The 25,817-nt window shown below is 44.7% G+C and overlaps 1 protein-coding gene across 12 annotated transcripts in view; it reads right to left on the bottom strand.

Annotated features, from left to right (window-relative positions):
* Positions 1–25,817, bottom strand: part of LOC112563592 (Kv channel-interacting protein 4-like) — a 195,201-nt gene that overhangs the window by 5,187 nt on the left and 164,197 nt on the right. For 9 of the 12 annotated variants that reach the window (XM_025237698.1, XM_025237694.1, XM_025237692.1 and 6 more), the window contains 5 exons: positions 16,552–16,676; positions 4,842–4,923; positions 3,889–3,959; positions 3,330–3,542; positions 375–437 (listed from right to left, as the gene is read on the bottom strand). In XM_025237698.1, coding sequence (XP_025093483.1) covers positions 375–437; positions 3,330–3,542; positions 3,889–3,959; positions 4,842–4,923; positions 16,552–16,676 — 554 coding nt within the window. Of the gene's footprint in view, positions 1–374; positions 438–3,329; positions 3,543–3,888; positions 3,960–4,841; positions 4,924–16,551; positions 16,677–21,308; positions 24,547–25,817 lie in introns of those variants that run through there. The other 3 variants (XM_025237699.1, XM_025237700.1, XM_025237691.1) reach the window with 3 other exon arrangements.

Below are 25,817 nucleotides of genomic sequence, written 5' to 3'. Positions count from 1 at the left end.
AGTACGATGAAAGAAGGTTAAACGTTGAGTAATGGTGAGTTTGACTGGAGAGAGAGAGAGAAAGCCACCAAGATGTGAGGAAGGTAGGGGAAAGTAAAACTAGGGGAAAATATAGTAAGACTACAGATGAAACATTGACATAATGGCTAAAAATTTTAGGGGAGCAGTGATTATTATGCGAATGGAAAGAAAGAGTCTGGAGGGTTAGAAGGAAATACTCAGTTACATGCACAAACACGCAGACAGAAAAAAATAGGCTGATCAGGACGGACACAGAGAGAGTGAAAATCAGTCATTTTCCATGCACGCATAGCCACAGAAGCTACTTGTCTGTGCATCAAAGGCTTTTTCAATATCTCCATAAAAATACTCACCCTCCGGCAAGTGTCCATGAACTCTTCTACAGAGATGACCCCGTCTCTATTGAGGTCCATTTTCTGCACATTAAATATTCATAGCTTTTCTTCATCATGTTGGCATGTATCGACAGGGCATGGGCATTTTTTAACAGCTATTCTTTGTCTGCAATAGGTTGAAGGGGAGGAGAGAACATAAAGTGAATAGAAAATGAAGCCGCTCTCGTAAGAAAGTGAAAGAGGGTAAATGGTGAGAGAAAGAAATCCGACAGATAGTTAAGAGAGCAAGAATAACTGCTGGTCGAGGAAAATGAAAGAAAAAAGTAATCATCACAACGAAAGAAAGAAAGAAAGAAAGAAAGAAAGAAAGAAAGAAAGAAAGAAAGAAAGAAAGAAAGAAAGAAAGAAAGAAAGAAAGAAAGAACTGAGATTGACAGAAAAGCAATAAACCTACACAGACACTTATAGAACAAGACGGCTGAAACAGGGAGGGGCAGAGATGAACACCGATAACAAAGGAGGCGTGCAGAAACAGAGAGAAAAAGAGAAAGACTGAGACTGTAAGTAGTATTGAGAGAACCAGAATGTTACAAGAATCAAACAAAAATAAAAATAACGCATTGATGCACGGGACACTCGACATACAAACATAAGCAACATTTTGTTTCTGGTACAAACAACAACTAACTCTCTAGATTACTAAATGCCACACCAAAAAACACAAACAAAAATGCGCTTAAGTAAACCAGCACATACACCACCGTGTTCAGTCAACAAGCGAAAATAAACCAAAACAAAAAACAACAAAAAAACAAAAACAAAAACAAAACAAAAAAAGACATAAAAATCACTGTGCTTATCTAGAAACAAATGCAAAATTATCTAAACTTCTATAAACCAAAAACAACGTTGTGCCACGCTACCATTGCTTAGAACCAAGCACTGACACAACAGTTAGTAGCAACTTATTATTTCATCTTATTATCTCCGTTCCTCACAACCTCCTCCGCCCTCCTTTCATCCCAGCAAGGCGCCACTACTCGATACTAAGGTCCCTCCCAGGTGGGAGGGTGTTGGCGGGGTCGCCCTGTGGACACCGTGTCAGCGGAATGGTCCATGCTGCTGGAAGTTTAGAGGCCATTTTGTGGCTGCACCAGGTTCCCCCGGGGGTTTTAGCTCTCTTTCTGTCAGTGCGATGGATCATGCCGAGGGTTTGGCGGTCATTCTCCTAGCAGCCATTTCCTACATAAATCTGTTTGTGCTCTCGAGTTGACCCTTTCATTGCAATCTGCTTGGCCAGCAGAACGCGACCGGAAGGCATTCATGCGGCACACGGTGCTAAAGCTTAACCACCCTCAGCTCCCACCCCTGACCCCTTCCCCGTTACCCACCACCCAGTCCCTATCCCTTACAAGCGATAATTGCAGTGGTCCTTTAATAACGGCAACCGGACACGCTTTTAGTTGCGAGATCAATAGTGCATTATCTCCCTCACGGCCGGTGCGGCCATTTTTAATTCACCCAGAATCGTAAAAAACCCCAAAGGCGCGCACATTTCAAATGCAAGCTGGAAGAAAAACGAAAGATTTGATTTTATTCATGAAAGCAGGCTTTTTCCACACTTCTCTTTAGAAACTTTAGAAAACTATGTTGCAAGCGTGTTACGATGTATACGACTTGAGGACAACAAAACGAACAAGAAGTATTGTATTATTCATGAAGGCACGAATCTTTTTTCTCAGATGCTGGATAAAGTTGCAGCGAGTAACACCGAAAGAATACCGAGGTCTTTATTCCTGAAAAAACGCATCGAACGAAACTGTGCGTATGGCGTTGAAGGTTTGTGTGGAACTATTTTTTAATGACTTGGTAAGACACAATTTCCCAGAATGTGGGCGAGCAGCCTGCTTCCGTTCTCGCGAGACATGTCCATAAACGTCGCCATTACCGACGGAGGCCGAACTCATAACGTCACGCTTGTATACGACGTGACCTCTGACACGTAGTCCGGGCTCCGCCATTAGCTCAGGCCTTGGCAGTGTAAGCGTATATCTGTACCCAACTTGATCTTTGAGGTCTTAAACGGTTGGCAAGGAGAACATAAAGATGATGGGTTAAGTGGGTCGCTCTGTATATCTGCATGACCATTCCAGGGGCTGTAGTTATGAAGCGAGGGTAAGTCGTTGCCCTAGGGCGACATGGGGAACTCAAGGACGAGCATCTTGCTTCCGAAGTTATAAAGCAGTGTCCAGAATGCGCAAATTTATTTTTTTATCTCTAGTTATCCGTAGTTATAAAGCGGTGGGAAAGATACCTCGAGGTAAAGAACCATGGAGCAGTGCCCACGGGGTTAGGGCATCGTATTGTCGCCACGGAAACAAGACGCTTTTCCTTGAGTTTCCCATGTTGCCCTGGAGAAACGACTTACTCTTGTTTCATAAGTACGGCTCCAGGAGAAAAAAAAAAAACAAAACAGTCAAAACTCAAAAACCACGGGGGATTATAGAAATACAGCAAATTGCACACTACGTGGATTATAACACAAGTCAAGCAAATGCAGGGAAACATCAAAAGAAGAATCAATGTAGAAGTGCAAATTTCTGTTCCCATGATACCCAAAATGTTTGCCATTTTAAGCAGCAGAAGAAACAGGGACAAGAAATTGATCGGAAGAATACAAGAGCAGCTAAAGAAATTGAAGAAAGGTGTTGAGGAATAAAACAAGAAAAAAAAAAAGGAAATTGAGAAACAAATAAATATATGAAAGAAATGAGAAACGAATAAATAAAAAAATTAATGAACTAATAAATAAATGAACTAATAAATAATTAATAAATGAGTGAGGAAATGACTTTAGGAAAGAATAAAAAATGATCATTTAAAGTGCAGATCGTGAGATACTACAGATTAGCCTTTCTAAAGGAAGAAGTGGGTAAAAATATGTTTGAACGTGTGCTGATGCGACTGTCTCACCTGAAAAACCCGTTCAACGTGTTCTTTGGCTGTGTTTTCATCTATGGCTGGCTCTGTGTACCGGCCCATCATCTCGTAGATGGCCGTGACGATGTCCAGCATCTCGTCCTTGGTGATGATGCCGTCACCGTTGATGTCGTAGAGGCTAAACGCCCACTGAAGCCGTTCTTGTAGGCTGCCGCGCGACAACACCGACAAGCCCATCACGAACTCCTGCAGCAATGTTTACAACGTTTTGTTTTTGTATTTCTATTCTGCTAAAAGACAGTAAACAATATACATAATCATAAATATGTTTATTATAAGCATTTGGACTTCGTGCTCTTACTCTTCCCTAGTGGCAGCCTGTGTCTCTAGCCACGTAGCTTTTTCTTTCCCATTCTCTCTATACACAAACTTTTTTTGTTTTTCTCCCTCTCTCCCTATTTTTTCCTCTTTTTCTTTTTTCTGCATATGCACGCGCGCGCGCGCGTTCTCTGTCACCTCGCCCATTCTCAGACAGCAACTTTCTCTGAGGTAACAGACGACAAACACATTCAGACATCACACCAAGTCTCACCTCGAAGCTGATGGACCCATTATGATCATGGTCGAAAGTGTTGAACACATAATGCGCATAGGCCGAGGCGTCTAGATCAACACAAACAAACAACAAACAGTTCAGTTCTATCTGCACACGGCACACTACTACACCAAAGCACACGACAAAAACAGAGCGTGCCAACACTTGGTTGCGTATTATGATTATCCATTGGCCACGTAAACTTCACTTTGTTTTTTTAAAATATTCAGATTAGGAAAGACCCAAAAGTTCTGGAATTGTAAACTCTCTAAAACTCAGTTTGACAGCGAAGTTTGTTCCTCTTGCTTACGTGCTTGAAGTATTGTCATTATCTGAAACCCATAATTGTCTTAAGTGTTTCCATTTGTAATTCATCGGTTCGGTCCCATCTCTGTAAAAGAAGGAAATTTACTACGAAAAATTGTTGACAGTTAGCCTTCAAGTGTAGTAGGTGTGGCATAATCATGGCTAGAATGGTTTTCCGCTTTATCCACTAGTTAAAGGTCTGGTATGGTGCAAAACCTTTTTTAAGTCGTTGAACTGAGTTCAGTACACATGGATTATTTCCCACATAAGGAATGAATAACTCCTTCCGTTCTCGAGATACCCGTATTCAAACATAAACATGTACAGAAAGAGGTCAAACGTATGACGTCACGATTGTCCACTGATACACCTAATTAATGTAATTAACAAATCACAGCTCTTCTGAAACCTTGACAAGGTACAAGTATCCATGCACAGTCTTAATGTGTTTATGACATTATTCTGTTCATGGTGATGTTTGTAGGTCAGATTTTCCAGAACGGAAGAGTATTCAAACAGATTTGTGAATGTTGTACCGAGCTCTGCCCAATCAACTGAAAAAAAAATCGTTTTGCACTGTAGCAGACCTTTAATTCAGCTTCTGTACTAATTAATTACGTTCGTACTGAGGAACGACTTTTCACCTGCACACTTACCTCCCTGAGGGAAGAACTGGGCATAGATATCTTTGAACGTCTCTTCGTTCACTATGCCCGTTGGACATTCCTGCAACATAAGCAAAACAAGATCAGTGGAAGGTCCTGTGGACAAAACCTTTTTTCACCCAGGCCTGGCGCACTCACCATGGTCCACCTACAGGCAGCTGACCATAGGCTCGGTGCAACATAATCACAGATAATTCGTGACAGAACTGGAAATATTATCCCCAGCGCTCAAGAACCACAAGCCTCGATCAACTCACGTGGAAGGGCAAAGGTCACGTATGACGTGTCGCTCAAAATAGCATTCAAGTACATGTTTCATCCTCAGACTAAAAGGTCACGTGCATACAAACTATATATAAGTATAAAACACAATGCACTCGCATGTTATCATCGTCACAGTCCGTCATTGCACACATCGTCGCTGTCGAGTGTCATCAGCCCCATCGTTAATCGTTGCACCAACACAACCTTGTGTTATTCAACATGTGTGAACATGTTTAGTTCACAACCAAAGATATATGCATAGATCAATGTTGTCTGATTTTACTAACTAGCGGGGAGGAAGAAGAAAAGTTAGTGATTTTTTTTTATTTGTACATTTTTCGTGTCTCCGTCTTTCCTTCGATCACCGCTTCAAAAGCCAGCGACAAGTTTTAATTCGACCCGCTCTCTCTCTCTCACTCCGCTGCTTTTCTGCCATCGAGGTGTCAGCGGGACGCAGCCAATTCTTCGTTACATCGCACACGACACAAAGAAAAATAATTGATGTGTGATCAGTCATCCAGGGAGGCCCCGACTGTGGGATGGGGTGGGGTGATGGTGTGTGGATGGGTGGTTGCTAGGGTGATCTAAACTTCACCCTTCATGGGTGTTCGTCTGTCTGTATCAGACCCTCGTTTGCCGTTCAGTGTTCATGCTCACACGTGAGGCGATTATCTAGTAATCACAAATACGTTCTGAACAGTCCCATCGTCGGTTTGGGGGTTAAGGGGAAGGAGGGGAGGGGTTCGGTAGCTCAACTGTCGAGCTTTCTTTCTCTTTGTCTCTATTTGTCTATTTGACTACTTGTCTCTAGTTCTCTGTTGACATTCCTCGCTTACCCAGCATCCCACCATCTCAAACCCATTCACTCGCGACAATCATCAGCATCACCCCAGCTCCGTCCTCGCATCGAACTTCAAACTCTAGCCTTGTCCACGAGTCCATATTTCACCTCAATCCAGGAATAAATATTGATGAATAATGTTGAGTAACGGCCACATGTCGTGTGCACCGGGTCTCCTTTTAAAATATTAAACACCTGCTGCCATTCAAGACCATTACAGTGAGTCATATCGCTTCTTGCTGAATGTCACTGACGTGTGTACCGCGACATGAAAGTGAAAGTAGCTAAGGTCAATAGGTCGTAGTTTGCTCTCCCTGTGATAAAAAAAAAAAACGGAAAGGAGAGTGGTCAGACAGGAGAAGTTAAAGTGAATGAGAAACGAATGTGTAGACTCTGACTGATACTTACCTGCTGTGTGTTATATTTTCAATCAATCTACCTTGCCTGAGGCAACTATGTGGGATTTTTGTTTGTTTACTGCTGTGTGAAGCATCTGTGTGGATTCCGTTGGATATCAGACTACTGTGGACTGCTTTTAACTTTCTATACAACGTACCAAAGATGGAGGGCTACTTCCACAATAACAACAAACATTTAGCGAATGTACGCGACATACTCCATCGAGTATATAGGTCAGGCTTTACTCAATTATGTCAAATAGCGGTCCACGTGACGTACGATCAGCTGTCATTGAAATCGGCCATGACAACCCTTATCTGGACTTGTGGGGATTAGGAACACCTTAACAAGATTTTGGCAAAATTCTACTGGCCTAGGGTACAGAGATGCGAAGGAATATGTTGGCACCTGCGACATCTGTCAGCGAACCACGGCTAGAGGACGGACCACTCCGGTACCCATGGCTAGGATGCCGGTGGTGGACGAACCCTTTACCAGGGCAGCCATTGATTTGGGTGGCCCATCAAGCCATCGTAAACCCAAGGTCACACTCGTATATTTACCCTCGTCGATGGAGTTACCCGATTTCCTGAAGCTATTCCTCTTAAACACATCGATTCAGCATCCATCTTAGAAACCCCACTCTCCATCTTCACCAGATTGGGGTTTCCTTTAGAGGCTTTGTTTTGATCGAGGATCACAATTCCCTTTAGTTCTAATGAAAGATATTCTACTCCAGATCAAAGGCCGTACACATTACCATATCATGTTCAAACTAACGGATGCGTAGGACGATTGCATGGGATCCTGAAGCCAAAGTACGGAAAATCTTTGTAAAACATCCTGGAGAGTGGTACAGATACCCGCCAGCCGTTCTTTTTTTGCATGCCGAGAAATGTTTAACCAGTCAACTGGATTTTCACCACTTGAATTACTTTTCGGCCGGAGACCTAGAGGAACATTCCTCCAGGAACGAGGAGGACAGACTCAAGACAGCGTTTGGCACCAGTGGACTAAGATGCCTTTTGGTTCAGTCCGGCACCAGCGCCAGCTCTGAGTCATTTGCAGCTCCAGAACACAACACTTACCACTTCTTTGATAATCTTCTCACGGGTAGCATCACCTGGGAGTCTCATCTAAAATAAGACCTTTGTTTACAAGTTCTTGCACATTCTTGTCATCTGGAATGTCCTGTGGTTGCTGTAGAGATGACACTGCCCGCAGTGATAAGGGCAATGGTCCTGGTGGCGTGGGAAAGGACGTTAGCCGCTGAAATCGATTATCGATCAAGCCTCCTGATTGAGAAAAAGGTTCCCCACACTCTACACAGAGGTCCCGCACCAAGGAAAGGATGCGATGCGCCGATTAAAGAATTCTCATCCTTGACATTGATTTAAAGGCATGCCATGGACAGAGCGTGGGTAGGCCCGCAGTGTCCATAAAGTCTTAATTGACAATTTTTCCAGTCAGCGAAGAGGCTTTCGGGATCGAGAAAAATGTAGCTTGTGTGAACCTTTTGCGCCTGTTTCAGTTATCTGGGAGCGATTTCAAAGTGCGGTATCGTCAGAAGTGTTTGCAGGCCGTGGGAGACGGGACTGGCCATGATTCAAATAACCTGATTGGATACGATAAAAGCGGATCAGTTAACTATGAACAACTATGAAAATGGAAAAAATATAATAAATTAAAAAAAACAAACACACTCGAGCAGCATCATTTGATGCTATGCGCTTTTACAGATTACATCCATGCTCGTTCTTGCCTATACTCATCGTATACAAAGCTACCTGTATATGTACTGAGAAGAAACTACAACAGACAATCCAAGTCGCCCCGGTGAGTGAATTAAAACTGTCATCGCTTGTCGTGCATGTCGCTATGGTACAGGATGGCCGCCTAGTCCATCGGAACTAAGATACGAAAAAAAGGATGCCAGTGACCAGCCTACCACCTCGGAATCTTTTCTCTCCCCTGGGACTTGCTGACCAATCTTGTCTGTCTGGCTTCACTGGCAGGACGGGGCTACAGACCGCTTAAGTCCTCGTTTTATCTCTCGGTCTAATTTGCTGCAGCACCAAGACTGATGCGAGTGTCGATGGATGGCCACGGGGTTTAAAATACAGTAAATGTGTCACATTACTGCCAGTCCCACACCTCGGCAGCTGCTTCAAATGCCCCTGGAAGTCACCATTTCCTATCTTCAATAGCTTTCACCATCAACGCTTTTTAATTTAAGAAATTATTAAAAAATTAAACAAAGAATTTAGAAAAAAGTGTCAAGAAAAGCAGCTATTAACATTAAATCATTTCTTCTCATATCACCACAAAGGCTCATTACTAAAACTGAATAATCTAGTGCATCGAACATCCTTTACTGCCATTGAAATACCTACATCCATAGTAGATACATTTTTAAGAAATAAATAGCTACTGCTTTCACAAAAATTGAACTGAACAAAAATTACTCCACCATACTTTGGGTTGGTTTCTGCCTTCGCCATAATTATTCTCACTATCATTACTAGTATCATAATATCTGTTCTCATAATCAGTAGATATTTCCAATGCCAGCATCATAACAACACTACGTGATGCAAGCGCTCCACGATTATGATCCTCAAAGCAATATTGTAATCAATATTCTTTCTTTTTGTCAGCCATAATAACTGATAGCACAAACGCCTAAAAAAAATTTTCTAGTTGATAAAATCTGGTGAGAGCAAGGTTTTGAGAAATAACATTGAAAAATGGACAGAAAGACGGAAATGAGTCTGCAAACACTCGGCAGGCAGGTGACATCGATCACTGAGACCACGTCACTTCCTCCTGTCTTTCCTCCTATTCATAAAGCTCCCGGGTGCCTTCAAGTTGTCAAAAACAAACAACAAAAGTGTTTACAATTTTAGGAGAAACGCGAAAGAGTGATCAGAGATTCTCCACCCCTATTTTTTTTTTCTTTTTTGCTTCGACTTTCTTCTGTCTTTTCGAGCTCCGACCCAGGAGCATCTTGGACACAAAGAAAGAACATGCGTTAAATGTCTTGAACTTTGTCTAACAGTATACAATACAGGGGACTAGTCACCAACACTTGAGGTCTGCTAAAGGAAAGATTTAAATTGCTGACTGAGTGGTGTGAGGTAGATGGCGCTGACGTCGTCTTCAAGCATGGCTGCAGGCTAGGGAGGGAAAAGTAAGTCGCTTAGCACACCGTGGCCTTTGTTGACGCCTCACGTCACATGACCGTCGCCAGGCCGGCCTGCTCAGTGTAAAAAAAGACAGTTTGGTTTATTGTCCAAGACACCAGGAACAAAACACCGCTGACGTCTAGCGAAGCAGAAAGCACGGCCTGAAATTTCCCCCGAGTGGCCGAAAAAGCCGAGAGTTAGCCTCGACATCGATTTGCCTGGCCTATGCCTGTCGATGAATAAACCATGCCGCTCTCTCAATCGTGCATTCACTCTCATTTCCCGTCAAAGGGAGGACAGGGGGGCGAGGGGGCTAGCGGGGGGCTGTTGTGGGCGAGTCTTGTACTTAGGAGAGTTGTAGAACCTGACGGACCTGCAGGACTGCAAGCGCACGGATCGTTGGTCGTCTGAAGTCTCTGGAGAAGACAACTGTACTCGCAGATTCCCTTGAGATGGACTGAGTTAATGACCTTTGATATCCTCACGTTATTTTGAAAGTGTAGAGTTGGTGGGTGGGTGTTGTCTTCAACTCTGGTCCTTCTCTTCCGTCCTCCATTCACTCTTTGTGTGTGTGCGTACGTGTATGTGTGTCTGTTTTCTGTTTCTATTTACATTAAAGCTAATTATTTTCCTCAAATACAATAAAGATTTAAATTAGTGTATTATTTGTTTATCGTCATTTGTGAAAGCCTAGGGGAAGGGACAAATGTTTCCACTCGCAACCAGAACAGACAGGGAGTTTTTGGTACTCTTCCTTTGCTATCTCTGCAGAGACAGTAAAGCTTAAAAGGTGGGCACTCGGTGCACGGCACAGGCCTGACCCCCACAATACAGAACACGTGATGGAAGCGGCCAGACGCTGCAGAAGCCCATTAGGAGCTTAATCGGATGTCTAGGCACGGCCGCAACCCGAACCCATTCAATGAAATGTGCTTGGAGGAGCCGAACTGCCAGACACTCTGCGCTCTCTGAGTACGAAAACGGACGGATGGACGGACACACACACACACGCGTAGAGAAATAGCATCGGCTTCACTGGGCACTGCTGCTTCTCGCAGTATTTTATGATGAATATTCTCGGCACGGATCATGGCGAAATAACGACTGCCAACATGGCGGCCACCCAGTGATGACTTCATTGCGCTGCTCGCACCTGGGGCTTGCAGTTGCTACAAATAGCCGGGCTGCTACAAATCAGCCCTGTTAGCACCACGGGTGTGACTGAGATGTCAGGTGGGAGACCACTAGCACATCGTGACAGATGCTCACTGACGTTCAAAGCAGCTTCCTCTTGGCTTTTCATAAACTGTATCGCAAAATAATTCAAAGAAATTCAAAGGAGGCAGAGTGAAAAATAGAGTTGAACAATAATCAAAACAAAATACATTCAATAATATAACAAAAAATAAATATGTAGAACGAAAGAAAAAAAATTCGGCCAGATGATCTTTCCCTGACACAATCCTAAGAAATTTTACCAACTAGTCCCTGAAGACAAATGTTTTATTTTTCAGTTATTTTCTTGGTCAAGAAAGTCTCCCTATATATTTTTGTCTTGTAGTGGGAAGGAAAGAAAGGTTATCTCTGAAAGTGTATTTGTCCTGATAATAGTCTTGCCTGGATGCTGTCAGCTCTGTAGTAAAGTGAATGGTGTTTAATCTGCCAGTCTCCAAAACATTTCGATAGAAGTTACACCAGAGTTGTACGACATAATCTTTAGACAGAGCGCTAGCAAAAGTGGCAGGAATCGTTATCATCATCATGTAGATAAAGATTTGTTTATAAAAGACAGACAGACATTTACAACGTTTGTAACAATAAACTTTCTCCCTCTTTCTGTGACACACACACATAGAAGTAGCTCCACGACCTTAAGGTTGTAGGGGAGCTAGAAGGGGAAGCAGGGATCTGTAACATTCAAGTCCCTGCTTTCTTCTCAGAGTTTGTTGTGCAGGTGGCGCTGCCTGCCCTAGCTTCCTCACTTCTTTATGGAGTCAGCGAAAACACCTTCAGGCTCAGACTTTGCTGCAACAATCAGCAAACTACCCAAATGCCACATTCCCGTCTGCACCCATCTTCTGTTTTGACAATCCCTTCGTCTTTTCATCTGCACGTGCGTGGTTTATTTATTCATTGCTTCGCTTGTTCATTTAACCATTTATTTCTCCGAGGCTTTATGTAGAAAGGAACATCATCGCAATACAAAAATACTTTTTTTTGCCGAATGTCTCGCAAAACAAACCACGTTTACTAACACGTGAAAAGCACGGGACCCTCATCTCGCCCTCCCACGCGATGCCTCCCCCATGCCTCACCTCAGTGTCTGGACATGTTGAGCACCGCAAGGTGCCTGCAGGGTGCGTTAAGCACACCAGTCATCTGCCTTTTCCTAAGCATCGTACACACCAGCAATATTGGTCGACAGCTTTTTTTTCGGATCCACCTCTGCGTTTGATCAAGGCATCGGATCAAGAGAGTAAACACTCAAGTGCAGCGCCAGCAAGTTTACACACCATCGACTCGCCGCGAGCCACCCTGGGCAACAGGAGGCCAGGTCTCGTGCACGCGACACTCGCGAGAACACGTAAGTGATGATGTCAACGCTCCAACAGTCCGAGATGTCTGACGTCAGCTCTTCTACAGTGGAACGCATGCGTGAATTCCGCGACAACTCTACAGTAAAATACAAGGTCTGCAAACTACTACAGTGAAAACACAATCTCTGACCTCACTACACTAAAATACAGTCTCTGGGGGGATGAGCTCGAGGAGTAATTAAGTGTTTACGTCTTGTACTTATCAGTACATCAGAGCCTGACCCCAGGCAGGTTGTCAGTTCCTGGCAAGACTTTGATGGAACTGCAGGCGCAATCGGTTTCAGAAAGTTTATGTTTGTGATCCAAGATTGAGGAGATGATAAACACGTTTCTGCTGCCAGACTTCAAGATGTCAGGACTAAAATGCTGCTTCACAATGAAAGTTCTCCGTGTGTAAACGTCTAATAGGCGTTACTCTCAAATCCAGTTTCATTAGCTAACAGTCATTAAGTGGTGGCCAAACCCACCAAGACAGAAGTATTGCCAAGTGGAAGAACTCCGGAAGAATGCAAAACAAACAGTAATTCCGGAACATCAGCGATCAGAAGAAATACAATTAAAAAGTTGTCTCTAAGACACTGCACCTTCTCTCTTCTCAGCAAGGATTGTTTCAGATGGGGTATCCAGGGTTAGCAAGTTCTAGAAACACATTTTCTTATCTTTCTCCATAGATAACACACACACACACACAGCCTTAAGTGATTGTTTCTTCCACTCTCTGTTCCTCTTCAACATCTTCTTCCTGTTCCGCCTACGATTTACGATGGACTTTATCACCTCTCCCTTCATTTCGACGTTGAAGTAGCATCACTGCGAGCCATGGCATCTTTGCCAACAAAATGCTTTTCCTCGCCCGGTCATCGTAGCTGAGCATGAGTGATTAAAAGCGAATGATGCTTGGCATAAATAATAGATATCAAAGTTCTGAATCTCTTTCGCTGCAAAAGAATAAATTACTTACAATCGCCACAGTGGGCGGTGCACCAGCCGCCATGTTCTGTAGTCGACTGATGTTTCGTCGCAAGCGTTACCTTTCAGTCTCGTAAGCAGGATCGTCGAAGCGCCATCATTCTGGATTTGAAGACAGTCCCATAATATTTTAAATTAGCGATGACAAGATGAGCAAACTGAAGAATACTGGCGTTAGAGAGGACGAGGTCCAAAGAATAAGACAGAATCGTTGAAGAATTAATGGGGCAACAATTCTACAGAGTTTATTTTATTTTATGAAGGTGCTTTTCCAGTCATTTCACCAACCCAGTTCCATGGGAACCGCAAACAGGAGAGTTTTGAAATCCCCAGAGGATGCCCTTGACCTGCAAACCAAAGTAGGACAAGCAATTCTGGAGGCGAAAGTCCATTAAGTAAAACCGTCGCCAGCAAACTGTCTCTGAAAAGCACCGGCAAATGTTGCATCAAAGCCGCCAGCATATTGGTGACCATTAAAAACCACGTCGAGCGTTTTGCAGACAAGCGTGGAGAGAATGGCAAGAAAATAATTATTGAAATTGCTTTAGGACCAGAGTACAATGGCTGTGCGCAGTAGGTGGGAAACCCTTCAATTAGTTTCAGGAAGAAGGACCGTGAATTGCCAGTACTTTCCTTTATTAGTTTCCTTTTTCAAAGCAGACTTGGCATGAACCACAAGAAAGAGAATTACCCGTTGATAAAAGCCCAGCAACATTGATCTTAGACTGGAGCTTAATTCTGATTCCAGAAAAAAGAAGTGATAGCGCCTGGTAAGGTCAAAAGCTGATTGCAGAATAAGTTAACCACAAGCAAAAGGAAAACAACCAAATTTAAAAAATGCACAAATACGAAACAAGCAAACGCATGCACGTACGCACATTCACACGCCAAAAAACTGGACTTCGCAATGTTTGCTGTCAACATCGACAGTTTCGTCCTTTGATATCCATTGACGATGACGTGCAGGTAGTTTACATCTGCCTTTGTGTGTGTTTGTTTGTTTGTGTGTGTGTTACATATCTACTACCAGACCCCTCAATGACACAACGAAGGAACCTGCTTCATGTGAGGCGGCAACTGTCTTCATAACATATTCTGGCACTAATGGATGCGCCTTGGGGAGGAGGAGCCCTGGGGCTAGTCTCCACCACGAGAAGCTCTCTCACTTGCCCGCCACCCGATACCCCACAGACTTCCCTCCTTTGCATCGCCACGAGCTTCAACTTGCCTCAGAAGCTAAACTGCATCTACATACAGCAATTCGCACTCTCTCCTCCATCCTCCCTTCCCCCTACCATCAACCCCAATCTCCATCCCTTTCTCCTATCATCTTCCCTTCACGTCTCTCTATCTTGTCAACGGCATATTTTATTCTGATGCAGTGCATTAGGCTAATGCAGGCCGTGTGAAAAATTGGTAAATAGTTTCATTGTTTGCTGGCCACCAGATGAAAGGAGGCCACTAAAAGCTCCTCCATCACACAGGCGCCGAGGGCCTCGCTCAGCTGTTATTCTGCCGGGGTGGCGATGAAAAGAAGACCCGGGTACGATGAAGCGTGAAACTCCAAAAATGACTTCATAAACACTGGCACACAAAGAATTTTTTTTTTCACAGTTTTGTTCTTGTTTTTGTCACTCCGCTCTGAATGATGTTATTTATTCACTTTTTTAAGGCGGGTGGGGAGTGCTGCGTCTGATTTCTAACACTAACATCTACATTAAAAAAAACTGTTATCAGTTGTTTAATTATGTCCCGAAGCAAACATCTGGCTCAGGCTTTGTGACAGTCATCGATCGTCAGGAATTCGCACCATGCTCTCCATCTTTTTTCATTTTATTATTTTTTTAAATATATTTTTTACAGAAAAAGGCCAACAACAGAGATACCAGAACTGTGTAAAGATGCGTAGATGTTGTCAAGGCTACAGCAAGTGGCAGCTGAGATCAGATGCTAATTAGGAGCATCTGTGGACAAACATGGCGTCTGTGTTTTTTGACAGCTTTCTGTGCGCGGGGATGTTTGAACACGTGTATCTCGGAAGGGTGTATTTACTCAGATTTTGAAAAATTAGTATCTTACACTGAGCTTTACCCAGACATTATTTAAAAAAATATACCCCGCTAGACTTTTAAAGATCAATGATTTCCGATATTTTTGACTTTTTCTTGTGTGTAAATAAGTGTGCAAAAACACCACGGCTTACAAAATAAAAAGGTTACTGCCAACCGTCTTATACAAACATGCGAGTTGCGAAATTCTCCCTTACGACATTTCATTGAGATCTCGACATTCAAAGAATTTCTTTTTAAGTTTCGAAAACCAATTTGAGCTTTGCGCACAGGGGGACTGCAGCCCCCAGATAAAACTTTTTTTTTCTGTAAGTGCGTGTGCCACACGCCATCTACCAGCGACATTCATCACGACGGCTCTAAACAGAGACATCAAATCACCAAAGGATCTCCAAAGGCCGGCGGATAAAAAGGCCACACGATTAACAGGTCATCTTTTCTGGAAACGTTTGCATGTCCATGTTTGGCATTTGCATCAACGATTGCATCAAAAAAACCCTTATTACAGATTTTAGGTCCAGCCTCAGCACGGAGCTGAAGCAAGGGACGTGTGGTTGAGATGTGGTGTAGTAGGAGGTGCTAGACTTTGCTGTAGTTCCCAGTGGTTGAGATGTGGTGTAGTTAGAGGTGTTAGACTTTGCTGTAGTTCCAAATCCCCATTCTATCGTTAAAAAACAACAGAATAGACCGAGACAAAGTCAGATGTTCGCCGTTGCCATAGTCTCGTTTGAAGTGTAAAGGAAGTGGCTTGGAGCAGCAGAAGCAAAGGAAGGCAATTAAACTCAACAGGATTTCTCACTTGGTTGGGAGATTGAGCACGTGCGTGTGTTTGGGGTGGTGGGTGGGATGGGAGCGAGGAATGAGTGAGACCAGGGCTTCACCACCCCTGATCCTTGCCATTTCTTTTCACCTACCCTTCAACAAACACAATTACAATCTGACCTCGTCTTCGCCCACTAGGTATGTCCAATCACCATGTAGGTTATCAGATTTTATTTATTTAATGTTTTACTTACCAGCACATCTTGCACGTACTGAAGTTTCCTCTAAAACAAACCTTCCCACTTCAGTTTTAAACACACAATACATAAAATTAAACTGTATTCTACATTTGTTTGATGTCGAAAGCGCCGGTGTACAATGTTCATCTGTATTCTAGTGACACTTGCCTCCATGAAGTCCCTGATTAACATGTGAACCTGCATTGTAGATTCACTCGATTTTTTTTCAATCTTCTGTACATAATATGAATCTAGTTAATTTGCTGTTTAAAGCTTTTGTATACAAAGTGAGTCTGTGTTGTAGTTACACTCGCTGATCTGAAGGTGTTGCATACAATGTGAAGTGGTGTTCAGGTCTACTTGCCTGTTTAAAGCCCCTGTACATGATCTGAAGCTCCTTTCTGCTGAACTTTGTGTTGCGGCACAGCGTGTCTAGGCCTTCGGGCTTGTAGCGCACCACCTGCATCTCCAGGTCGTCGATGTCATGGTCTGCAGCAGTCAACAACAACAACAACACGTAAGACGAGAGTCTTAACAACGAGCACAATTCATCTTCACGACAAAGCAGCATCATCAGAAATTATCAAAAACAATTTTCACTGAAATTGTGTGTGCGTGTGTTCTTTTTCTCGTTAATTGTTTTTCTTTCCCTACCGTCTTTTACTTCTTTCTGTCTCATTGTTTCTCCGTTTGTCACTCAGTCCGTATGTCTCTATAATTGCGGATGCACTGTAACGCAAGTGAGATTCGTTGCTCTGATTTGATTCTGTTTACTTTACCACTGTTGATAATTACTTACAGCAGCAACATCCAAGTGAATTTATTGATTGCTACAGCTGACACAACCACTCAGCAGTCAGCAGACACACCAAAGCCCGCATCCGCAACCAGCAGACAAAGTAGACCACAACTTCGTACACCACAGTAAACAAAAATTGATAAACAACCTCACTCACGAACAACAGATAAGAACTGAAAAGAACTATCACACCCACAAACACCATACAAGAATATATAACATCATAAAATCGAGATAACATCGGTGTGGATGACGAAAGGCAACACCCAGGAGAAGTGTTGGAACATACACTATGTACAAATGCTAAACATACTGTACTAGGGATACACATGCTTGACAAGATGCGAGGAGAGAACTGTACATGATGCTGTTAGCTACTGAACCCTAATAATTCTACAACACGGACGTCAGTTAAATATCAGGACACAAAACCTGCTTCCCTTACTCCAAGACCTCCCCAGGGATTCGCCAAAAAGAAACATTTCTATCCAAAGCTTATTGATCCCCAGAGACACAAACTCCTCTGTGGGTGTCGGCATTGTGTTTGCTGTGATGTATTAGGTAGGGTGCGTGTCCTCGCAGGCTAAGTACACTGATACACAAATGCGGAACTGTGGGCAGAAAGACGGTAGGCAGGCCATTAATTATTCACACCTGTGCAGCCGCACTCACAGACACTTTCACATCCCAACACCAAAGGCGGCGACACCAAAGTTTGTTGTGTCGCAGCGCTAAGCTTGCTAAATAATTAAAACTCTGAGACAACTACAAGCAGCTACCCCCCTGCTACTTCATCGACTTCTTTGCAATGATGTTGTACAAGGTTCTGACAGCCATGGGATCAAAGGGCAGCTGCAGGAATATTTTCACGGTTATTGTATGAGACTTGTATTGTTGAAGACTTGGAAAAACCCGAGCAGAGATGATTAGGAAAATTGAGGATGGGGTGTGTGATAGTAGATATCGGAGAGACAGGAAGTGAGGACAGTGCAGCCTCGATGTGGTCTGTGCTTGTGTACATCAGCGCGAGGTTTGTACGAAGTTGATGGGAGGCGCCGTCAGTAAGTGTTGTCTTTACTCGAAGTTGAAAGGTCACCGACAGCATCACGCCTGGACCACAGATCTTGAGCGGCAGCAGGGAGAGATGTGCTTAGCGCCTTGGTGATGTCGCTCAAAGATCACCGAAAGGTTAGAATGTCAGCGGAGAAAACAAACTGTGGACTTGGGGAGGAAGAGAAGGGGAATATTGGCAGACAGACCGGGGCTGATACACGGTGAAAGACTGAAGAGTAGATTCACACACAGGCGGCCACTCTATCTCTCACACCCACACCCAAAACCATTCTCTCACATATACAACGACACACACATTCTCTCTCTCTCACGAACAAAGACACAAGCGCACACTCACTATAACACTTTGGTAATGTTTCTTTTGTAAACTATGAACTTCTAACACACTACCTTGGTGAGTTGGATTCTAATCCAGTAAAGTCTATTTGGCTAAAAGTTGTGATGCCGCGAATGTCTGGATGGCGGGGAAATTCCCCTGTTTGCGACCAGACTGGCAAACGCATCAACAGGCAGACAGGTCTGTGACGACTAAGGCCTTTATCTCACACTGCCAGGCCGGCATCCGGGTAGTAAAGGACACGACTGATTAAAAACAACAGTTTGGAGGCTATAGACCTCGCTATTATCTTGGTAACGGAAAATTGTTCAGAAGTGGAAACACTTTGGTGGAAAGTGCACTGTTCCCCCCAAACACCTTTCCCCCCGCCCTTGTCCACTCTTGTCTGACAACGGCAGTGAAAAAAGAGAAGGTGATGGTGACGGCGGGTAATGGTGCATGACGGGTTTTATGGGCGTTGACGACGTCATCAGCGGGTGTTTGACGACCAGGCAGGCGCCAGCAGGACCAGTTTCCTTTGAGCATGCGCACTCGTTTGGTTATTTCCTCCTGACATGAGGGCCGGCGGTTAATGGCGGTGTTCGCTTTCTTGGCGCGGACCCCGACACCTGCTGCACTGCTGCTGCAACGTCTACGGAACTATTGACGCACGCGCATTTCCTTGCGTTATTGTGACGCACGACGCAAGATCTGATGCTGAAGGAAACGGAAGATGACTACAAAAACATGAAGTGTGCACGTGCGAGTGTGTTTGTGTGTGTGCGCGCGTGCGTGCTTGTAGTCGCTCACAAACAATGGGATAGTCGCACAGACTACAAATACACAACGTTCTAATTTCTGTTTCTGCGAGCAGAAAGGTAATTTAAAAAGGTCTGTTAATGAGAATATGCCCGCAAAGCGGGAAATAGAAAGAAAAAATATGGCGCAGGATATAAACAGACGTTTTACAGAAAGAGAAGAATATTTCTTTCCAGTGCCTCAGCCAGACCATTTTTAAACACCAGCGCCGTTGTGCACAAAGACAGTATTATTCATTTCATCCTGACAATGGAGGATTCCGTAAACATGTTTGTTGCTCCACGTTGAAGGTTACAAGGCAGCAGGAAAAGAAGAAAATAGTTTGTTTTACTCTTTCAACTGTTCCATCGTGCCGCAACACATCCACAGGCAGATGCTTCTATTTCCGTGCATTAACTATCGCACCCACCGTTTTATTTTACATGTCCACAGAAACGAAAAGGACAAGGAGGAGGAATTTGGGATGATAATCATCTGCTGGATGAGGGCAAGCAGGAGGAAAGCGAGGAGGAGGTAGAGACAGAGAATAATGTGGCAGCAACACCAGCGCCAGCACCAACGCCAGTAGCAGTCGTCTATAGTAACAGATATGTACTGGCTGGAGGCTGTCTTTATGTATATATTTCTTGGAGAACTGCTAAATGGTGAAAGAAAGATGGAAGACCCTAGATGCTTGAACCATGCTCCATCAACCACGGCTAACTGCCTTGTCACTAACGACAACAGTAACACAAACAAACCACAAACTGAAATTAGCAAAGAAAGTAAATATGTATGTTATGTTGTTTACAGAATCAGTTTATCTCCATCGAGATAGTCCGTTGTTTCTGATTCTGTAAACAACAAAACATACACGCGGGAAGGGTTTCAGATTTACGGCCAAGTCCACACTCGCTTATTTGTGTCCATGTGGAAATTGCTAGTGAGATGTGGTGCTCCTTTTATCTCTGCTCATCGCTCTCTTCTGTCTCTGCATGTCGTTGATACCACATGTAACGAGTGAGCGGTGATCATTTCTCAGCTTCTGTCTAAAATGTTTCTACTGACATTCAGGTCCGACATTGTTTCTGGTGTAATTATGAACATTCTCATCTCGAGATTGGTTTTTCTTGCAGTGATTAACGTGTTCGTGTCGGTTTTGTTGATGTCGTCATCCTTGTTCTTTCACATCCTTCTTCAAGTATTCGTCTTGCAGCTAATGAATCAATACAGTTGTCAACTGAGGAATGAATTTTTGTGCCACAGGCATCTCATGTCAGCTCTGGAGGCTGTTCTGGCTAATATTCTCGTCAATCTTGTATCTTGATTTCAATGTCCAACAGACACCATCGTCTGTCAATAAACAACAGGATACGTCTGTAGACTGCAGGGACGAGGACTTGGCTGTTGGTTGTAGCATCTCCCCTTGGACTGACCTACATTAAGTCAGTTTATTCTGTGCTCCTATGTTTGTATCTCTGCCGCTGGGCTCGGAGTCATGCCATAAACACCATAAAACATGTCTGACAAGGTGGTTAGCACAGTTTTGAACAACCGTGTACAAAGTACATCACGTTTAGTGAGCTGCTTCCAATATACTTAACAGACAACATTTTTGCTTTAAAAAAAAACCGACAGAATGATGGAGAGCCATTTTGTGTGAAAGGTGTTTACGGGCTTAAATCAGCAAATAATGGGGACGAAGACACTGCGCAGTATCCATGAGATCGACAATTAGACAAAAAATTGAAGTGACAAACAACTTTGTTCTTTGTTCTTGTGGAATCAACCCTTGAACACGACATTATTTGAAAAGCTAATGGTTTAGAAATGTTTCTTGAAGACAATATAAATGTGTCTCAGTCAACAAGCCGGACATTGTAATAGTCAGCTCTTTATGACGTCATAATAGACTGCGTCATATATTGCGTCATCTGAACGTAGCACATCGTGACGAAATCATACAATGACGTAACTAAACTTCGTTTTTCGTTAAAGAAATTTAAAAATAAAGTAAGTCAGCACATACACACATTTGCGCGCGCACATTACCAGGTGGTGTGGGGAGGAAGGTGAGAAGTGTGAAAGTGAAAGGAATGTCAAAATGAAGTGGAATGAATATGAGAATGTATACCTCCAAACTGGACTTTATCGTACAATTGTCCCATGCTGCCCTTGTTTCCTGCGGCCAGCGGGTTTGAGGTTTTTACGACGTAAACATGTTATCTTGCGAATGGAGGCGTGTAAACATGAGTAAGCACTACCTGCTCCTGTGGAAGGCACTGGCTTTTCTTGTCTCAATCGCGCTGCCGCAACTATCCGACCACTGCAGCTACGCATTCCGCAGACAGCAAGCACACACACGTATATCCTGCGTGTTCTTGCATCACAAAGTACACACTGAACACAATGTGTTCGCTTTGTTCAGGTCATGTCCTCACTCTCTGGCCTTTGAGGTCTGTCACAGGTAGGCTCCGCGAGATGGTGGCACGACGACTGAGAGACGGTGATGACGAAAACTCCAAGGTGGTCTCAAATCTTCACTTTTAAAATTTCTTGTTTGTTTTTTTAGTTTTGTTGATGTTTGTTTTAGATCTCGTCGTACATCCGTCGTGTAACAGCATCACAGCGCGAGTGGTCCGTGTGACGTGCAGCTTTTGACGGTGGCTCCATCCTCAGCAGTTAGTGCTGCACCGCCCTCCCCACGTTGACGGAGCCAGCCAAACGCTGGTCACCGCTGTTTTCTCTCCTGCACGACGGTTTGCGCGGGCGCCAAAGTTCACACACTGCTAGCACCGCGGCTTATCTCCTCGCAAAATATATAAATAAAAATCTATTAACAAAAGAACGGTTGGGGATGGGGTTGTGGAGGAGGAGGGGGAGGGTACTGCAGGCCACGACGTGGACAAACGCGATACCCGCACGACAAACGAACGGCAGCAGTAGCAACAGCAGCAACAGCAGCAGCTTCTGCGCCGATGTCGTCCGAACACTCAGCGCGTCTCTGGCACGGGTGTGGGTGGGGGCAGGGGAGCCCCTCCACGCATCAGCACACTCGCGTGGCCGTCTCCATGGCAAGACAGCTGGCGACAGGGAGCAGCAGCAGCAGCAGCACCACTGGACACTTGGTGGCTCAAGGGAGGAAACTCGCCCTCTTGATTGTTTGCTTCAAAAAAATGAACTCCTGGCGTGTCTTTTGCCGAGACCCACAGAACAACAGGAGAATAGAGACGCGGCCGCTTTTGTCTGTGTGTTTGCGTGTGTGGGCGACACGGTTGGGCGAGAGATGTAAGTTGCGATGCAGCGCTGCAAGGAGCGGTGCGCCAGCTGAACGCACAGTGACGCCTTTAGAGTCCGTCTGACGTGTCGATACATGCTACGCACACTTGGTGATGAACAGACTGTCGTGTGGATAAACGTCACACACACTTGGTGACAAACGGGTCGTCAGCCCGTCCGTCCTGTAGAGGAACGTGACGCACACTTGTGGCAATGGACTGTGACGCACAGCCTGTCGTGCTGATAACAGGAGCACACACTCATGAAGGAACGAATGGACTGTCTGTCATGATGCACGTCACCAGCAGGCTCGATCCTGATGTCGCGACGTTGTGTGTACCCAGTCACACCTGTTAACTCCAGTCACGGGCTGTCGAGTTCACATTTTTCGTGTCGTAAAAGTTAATGATTTATGATGGAATTCCCATAGCGACAAGGGGAAAAACACAGAGCCGTCAGATGATCCTAGCTGAACACAGTTGTCGTTCCTGCAATAACATGCCAATACCAGTTATCATCCAGTTTTATGTTTTTTTCTAAACTGTGGTTTTCGTGTGTATGTAGATAGAAGCTGGGACTGTAGCTGGAAGATGATGGACGTCTCGTGTTACTCTATGGCGCACGTGCAGCTAGTCGTATAGTCGGCGTGTTTGTCCGGAATGAGGTCGCTCTGTCTCTCCCACAGACAGCCGCAACCCCCGCACACTCTCTCCCCTCCGAGCAGGCACGTGCAGCGCTGATGTTCACGTGGTTCAAGACCCGGATGTGACCTACAGAACCGAACCTGCTAGCGGCAACGCTTTGCTGTGTAGAGGTGGTAGAGGAATAATGCGTTGCGTCACTGTTGTGCAAACTACGACAGTGACAACCTGTCTCTCTCTTCCCTTCCCACCATCACAACCACCACCACCACTCACCCTTCCCCACCACGTTACCCTCCCTTCTGGTGCGAAGCCACACGGTGCCTGGCGGCTGGGGTGGTTAGCTAGAGGACAGAGAGTTTTTTCCCTTCACGTTTGCAGCTACAGCTGCAGCAGTCGTGTGCAAGCCACGCGTCCATTGTTTATTTGATGCGCACGTGCGCTGCTGCTGCTGCTGCTGCACCACAGATCAGACATCGAATCCAACAAGCACTGCGCAAGCGCAGTGGGTCATGAAATGCCGCGCTCTGAATTGTGCGCGAACGCTCTGACTGCACGTGCGGCCGTCAAACGTTTGTGTGTTGAGCACGAACGATCTCGTCACAGCTGGCATGAGAACGCACTCACTACAGCGGTTCTACTGAAGGGGATAAAAAATTAATAGCAACACATTCGCCAATACAGTGAAATGAATCCCGTTAATCGCATCCCGTCATTCGATAGGCCGCCATAGCTCGCCCGCCTGATGTGACGTCTGCCGTGATCTACTTTCCGACTTTTTTTTTTGGTCAAGCTCTTGCCTGGTGATGGCAGGGACTTGTTGAAGTAAAGTTCATTATCATCCGCGACCAAAGTCCATCGGGAAGGCTGCGACGAGATAGAGCGGCACACGTTGCCAACGCAGCTACGTGCTCTCCCTTCACTCACCCTCCCACCTCTATAACAACATCTTGTCCTCTTCGTCGCCTTCCGCGTCAGCTACTCGCCGGCTGCGACCGTTTGACAAGATGTCACCTCCATTGTCAGTTGGAAGCCAGGGCATCACTGGCTGCGCCTCGCGGTCCTCCCTGCAACGTGCACAACAGTCGCCAGGCACGCGCTCTGCTGGTCGATGCCGCGAGTAGTGTTCAGCGTCTTGTCTCTGTGGACCATTCCCTGCGGTGTACGTTTCCAACCTCCAGGAAGTGACGTCGAGAACAGCGCCTCCTCCAGAAATCCCCTTCCTCCTCCCGTCTCCTTTCGATAGCACGCACGCGCGCGCGCGCAAAAGATGCGAGCTCGGGTTTCGCGCGGAAAGGTTAGCCGGGTACAGCCCGCGCTTTTGCAGAGGTGCAGCAATTTCCGGACCTCAGGCAGGTTTGTTCGTGCCTCGGCCTGGATCTGGAGGGAAGGCGATCCGCATGCATCTTCTGCTCCCTGGGTAGCTCCCGACACAATCGCCGTCTCGTCTAGCCGACAGCCCGGAGCTGAAGTCTGGTCCCGAACGTTCAGTTCCGGGAGCTTCCCACATCATGTCCGCGACAGCAACTCAGGCGCAACTAGCAGCTGACGACTGTTGACGACAGCTGCTTTGAGTTGGTAGCAATAGTGACTGCTTCATATCCTGAAAGGCTGTTCTGAGCAGGACAAATGTGGACGAATGTTGGATCATGTTTGGCAGTCAAACAAAAGATTTGTCTGGTTAAGAAACAATATATTAATCCCAAGTCTAAAGCATTCTGGTTATTACCGTTAAAGCCACTATTTAAATAAATAGGAAGAGTTGTTGAAATTGCAGGGAATTTTCTTTTTGATCCTTTTCGTTTAAATTGTTCTTTTCCTTCTTCATCATCATCATGATCTTAAATTTGTTTTTCTCCCTCCCTTTCTTTTTGCAACAACTCGGTGGAGTGGGAGGACAATTGTAGGCACCTGAACCTAGGGTGTCTGTAGTGCTCTCCCATTTGCTTGTCCTCAATGTTTATTAGTAGTTATTTTCCTCCAATAAGTTCTCCATTAATTCGATATGAGGCTTCCCAATTCTCTGCGAAATAGATATTATTTAGTCTGTCCTTGGCAGATGCACAAATCTTGGGTATCATTGGATCCATTCCTGACATTTGCACAAATCGTTGTTATTATGTATCCCAGATAAATGCACCAAGCCTGGATATCGAGTCCACTACTGACAGATGCAGAGTGTTGCAGGTTGCTGTTTCTCAGATGCTTTTCTAAAACGGATGTAAAATATTTGCACTCTTTGTGTTTTCCGCAAGTAAATAGCGATGACTGACATCACCCATCCCACGAGTACATGTAATATACTTTAATATTGTGTCAGTAACGCCTACCTGCTGATGTCTGCAAGAAAGTTCTCCGTCGGTACTTTTCCCTCCGTTGATAGAATGCCAGTGACACATGACACCAGCTATTCTGCCAGTTGAGTGACATAAGCTAAGATAAGCTAAGGGAAAATCTATCGCACATCACAGGTCGATTTGTGCCAACATATCATTTGGTTTAATTGTTCCATTTCGTTATTTTCATGACATTTTGAAGGCCGTATTTGGGCTGAAGTTTTCGACAGACTTTGAATATTTTTCCAACAGCAGACGACAGCAGTTGAATAATCAGTGAGGCGAGGAAGTCATGACAGCAACGGTCACTCATCACATAAGATTATTGAAGAGTGTGGCACCTCTTTATCGAAAAATCACTCTCGTATCAAGCACGAAAACGAAAAT

This window comes from Pomacea canaliculata, linkage group LG5 (assembly GCF_003073045.1).
Source record: "Pomacea canaliculata isolate SZHN2017 linkage group LG5, ASM307304v1, whole genome shotgun sequence".
In the NCBI taxonomy this organism is placed as follows: domain Eukaryota; kingdom Metazoa; phylum Mollusca; class Gastropoda; order Architaenioglossa; family Ampullariidae; genus Pomacea; species Pomacea canaliculata.
This window is presented reverse-complemented; position numbering and strand designations above follow the sequence as displayed.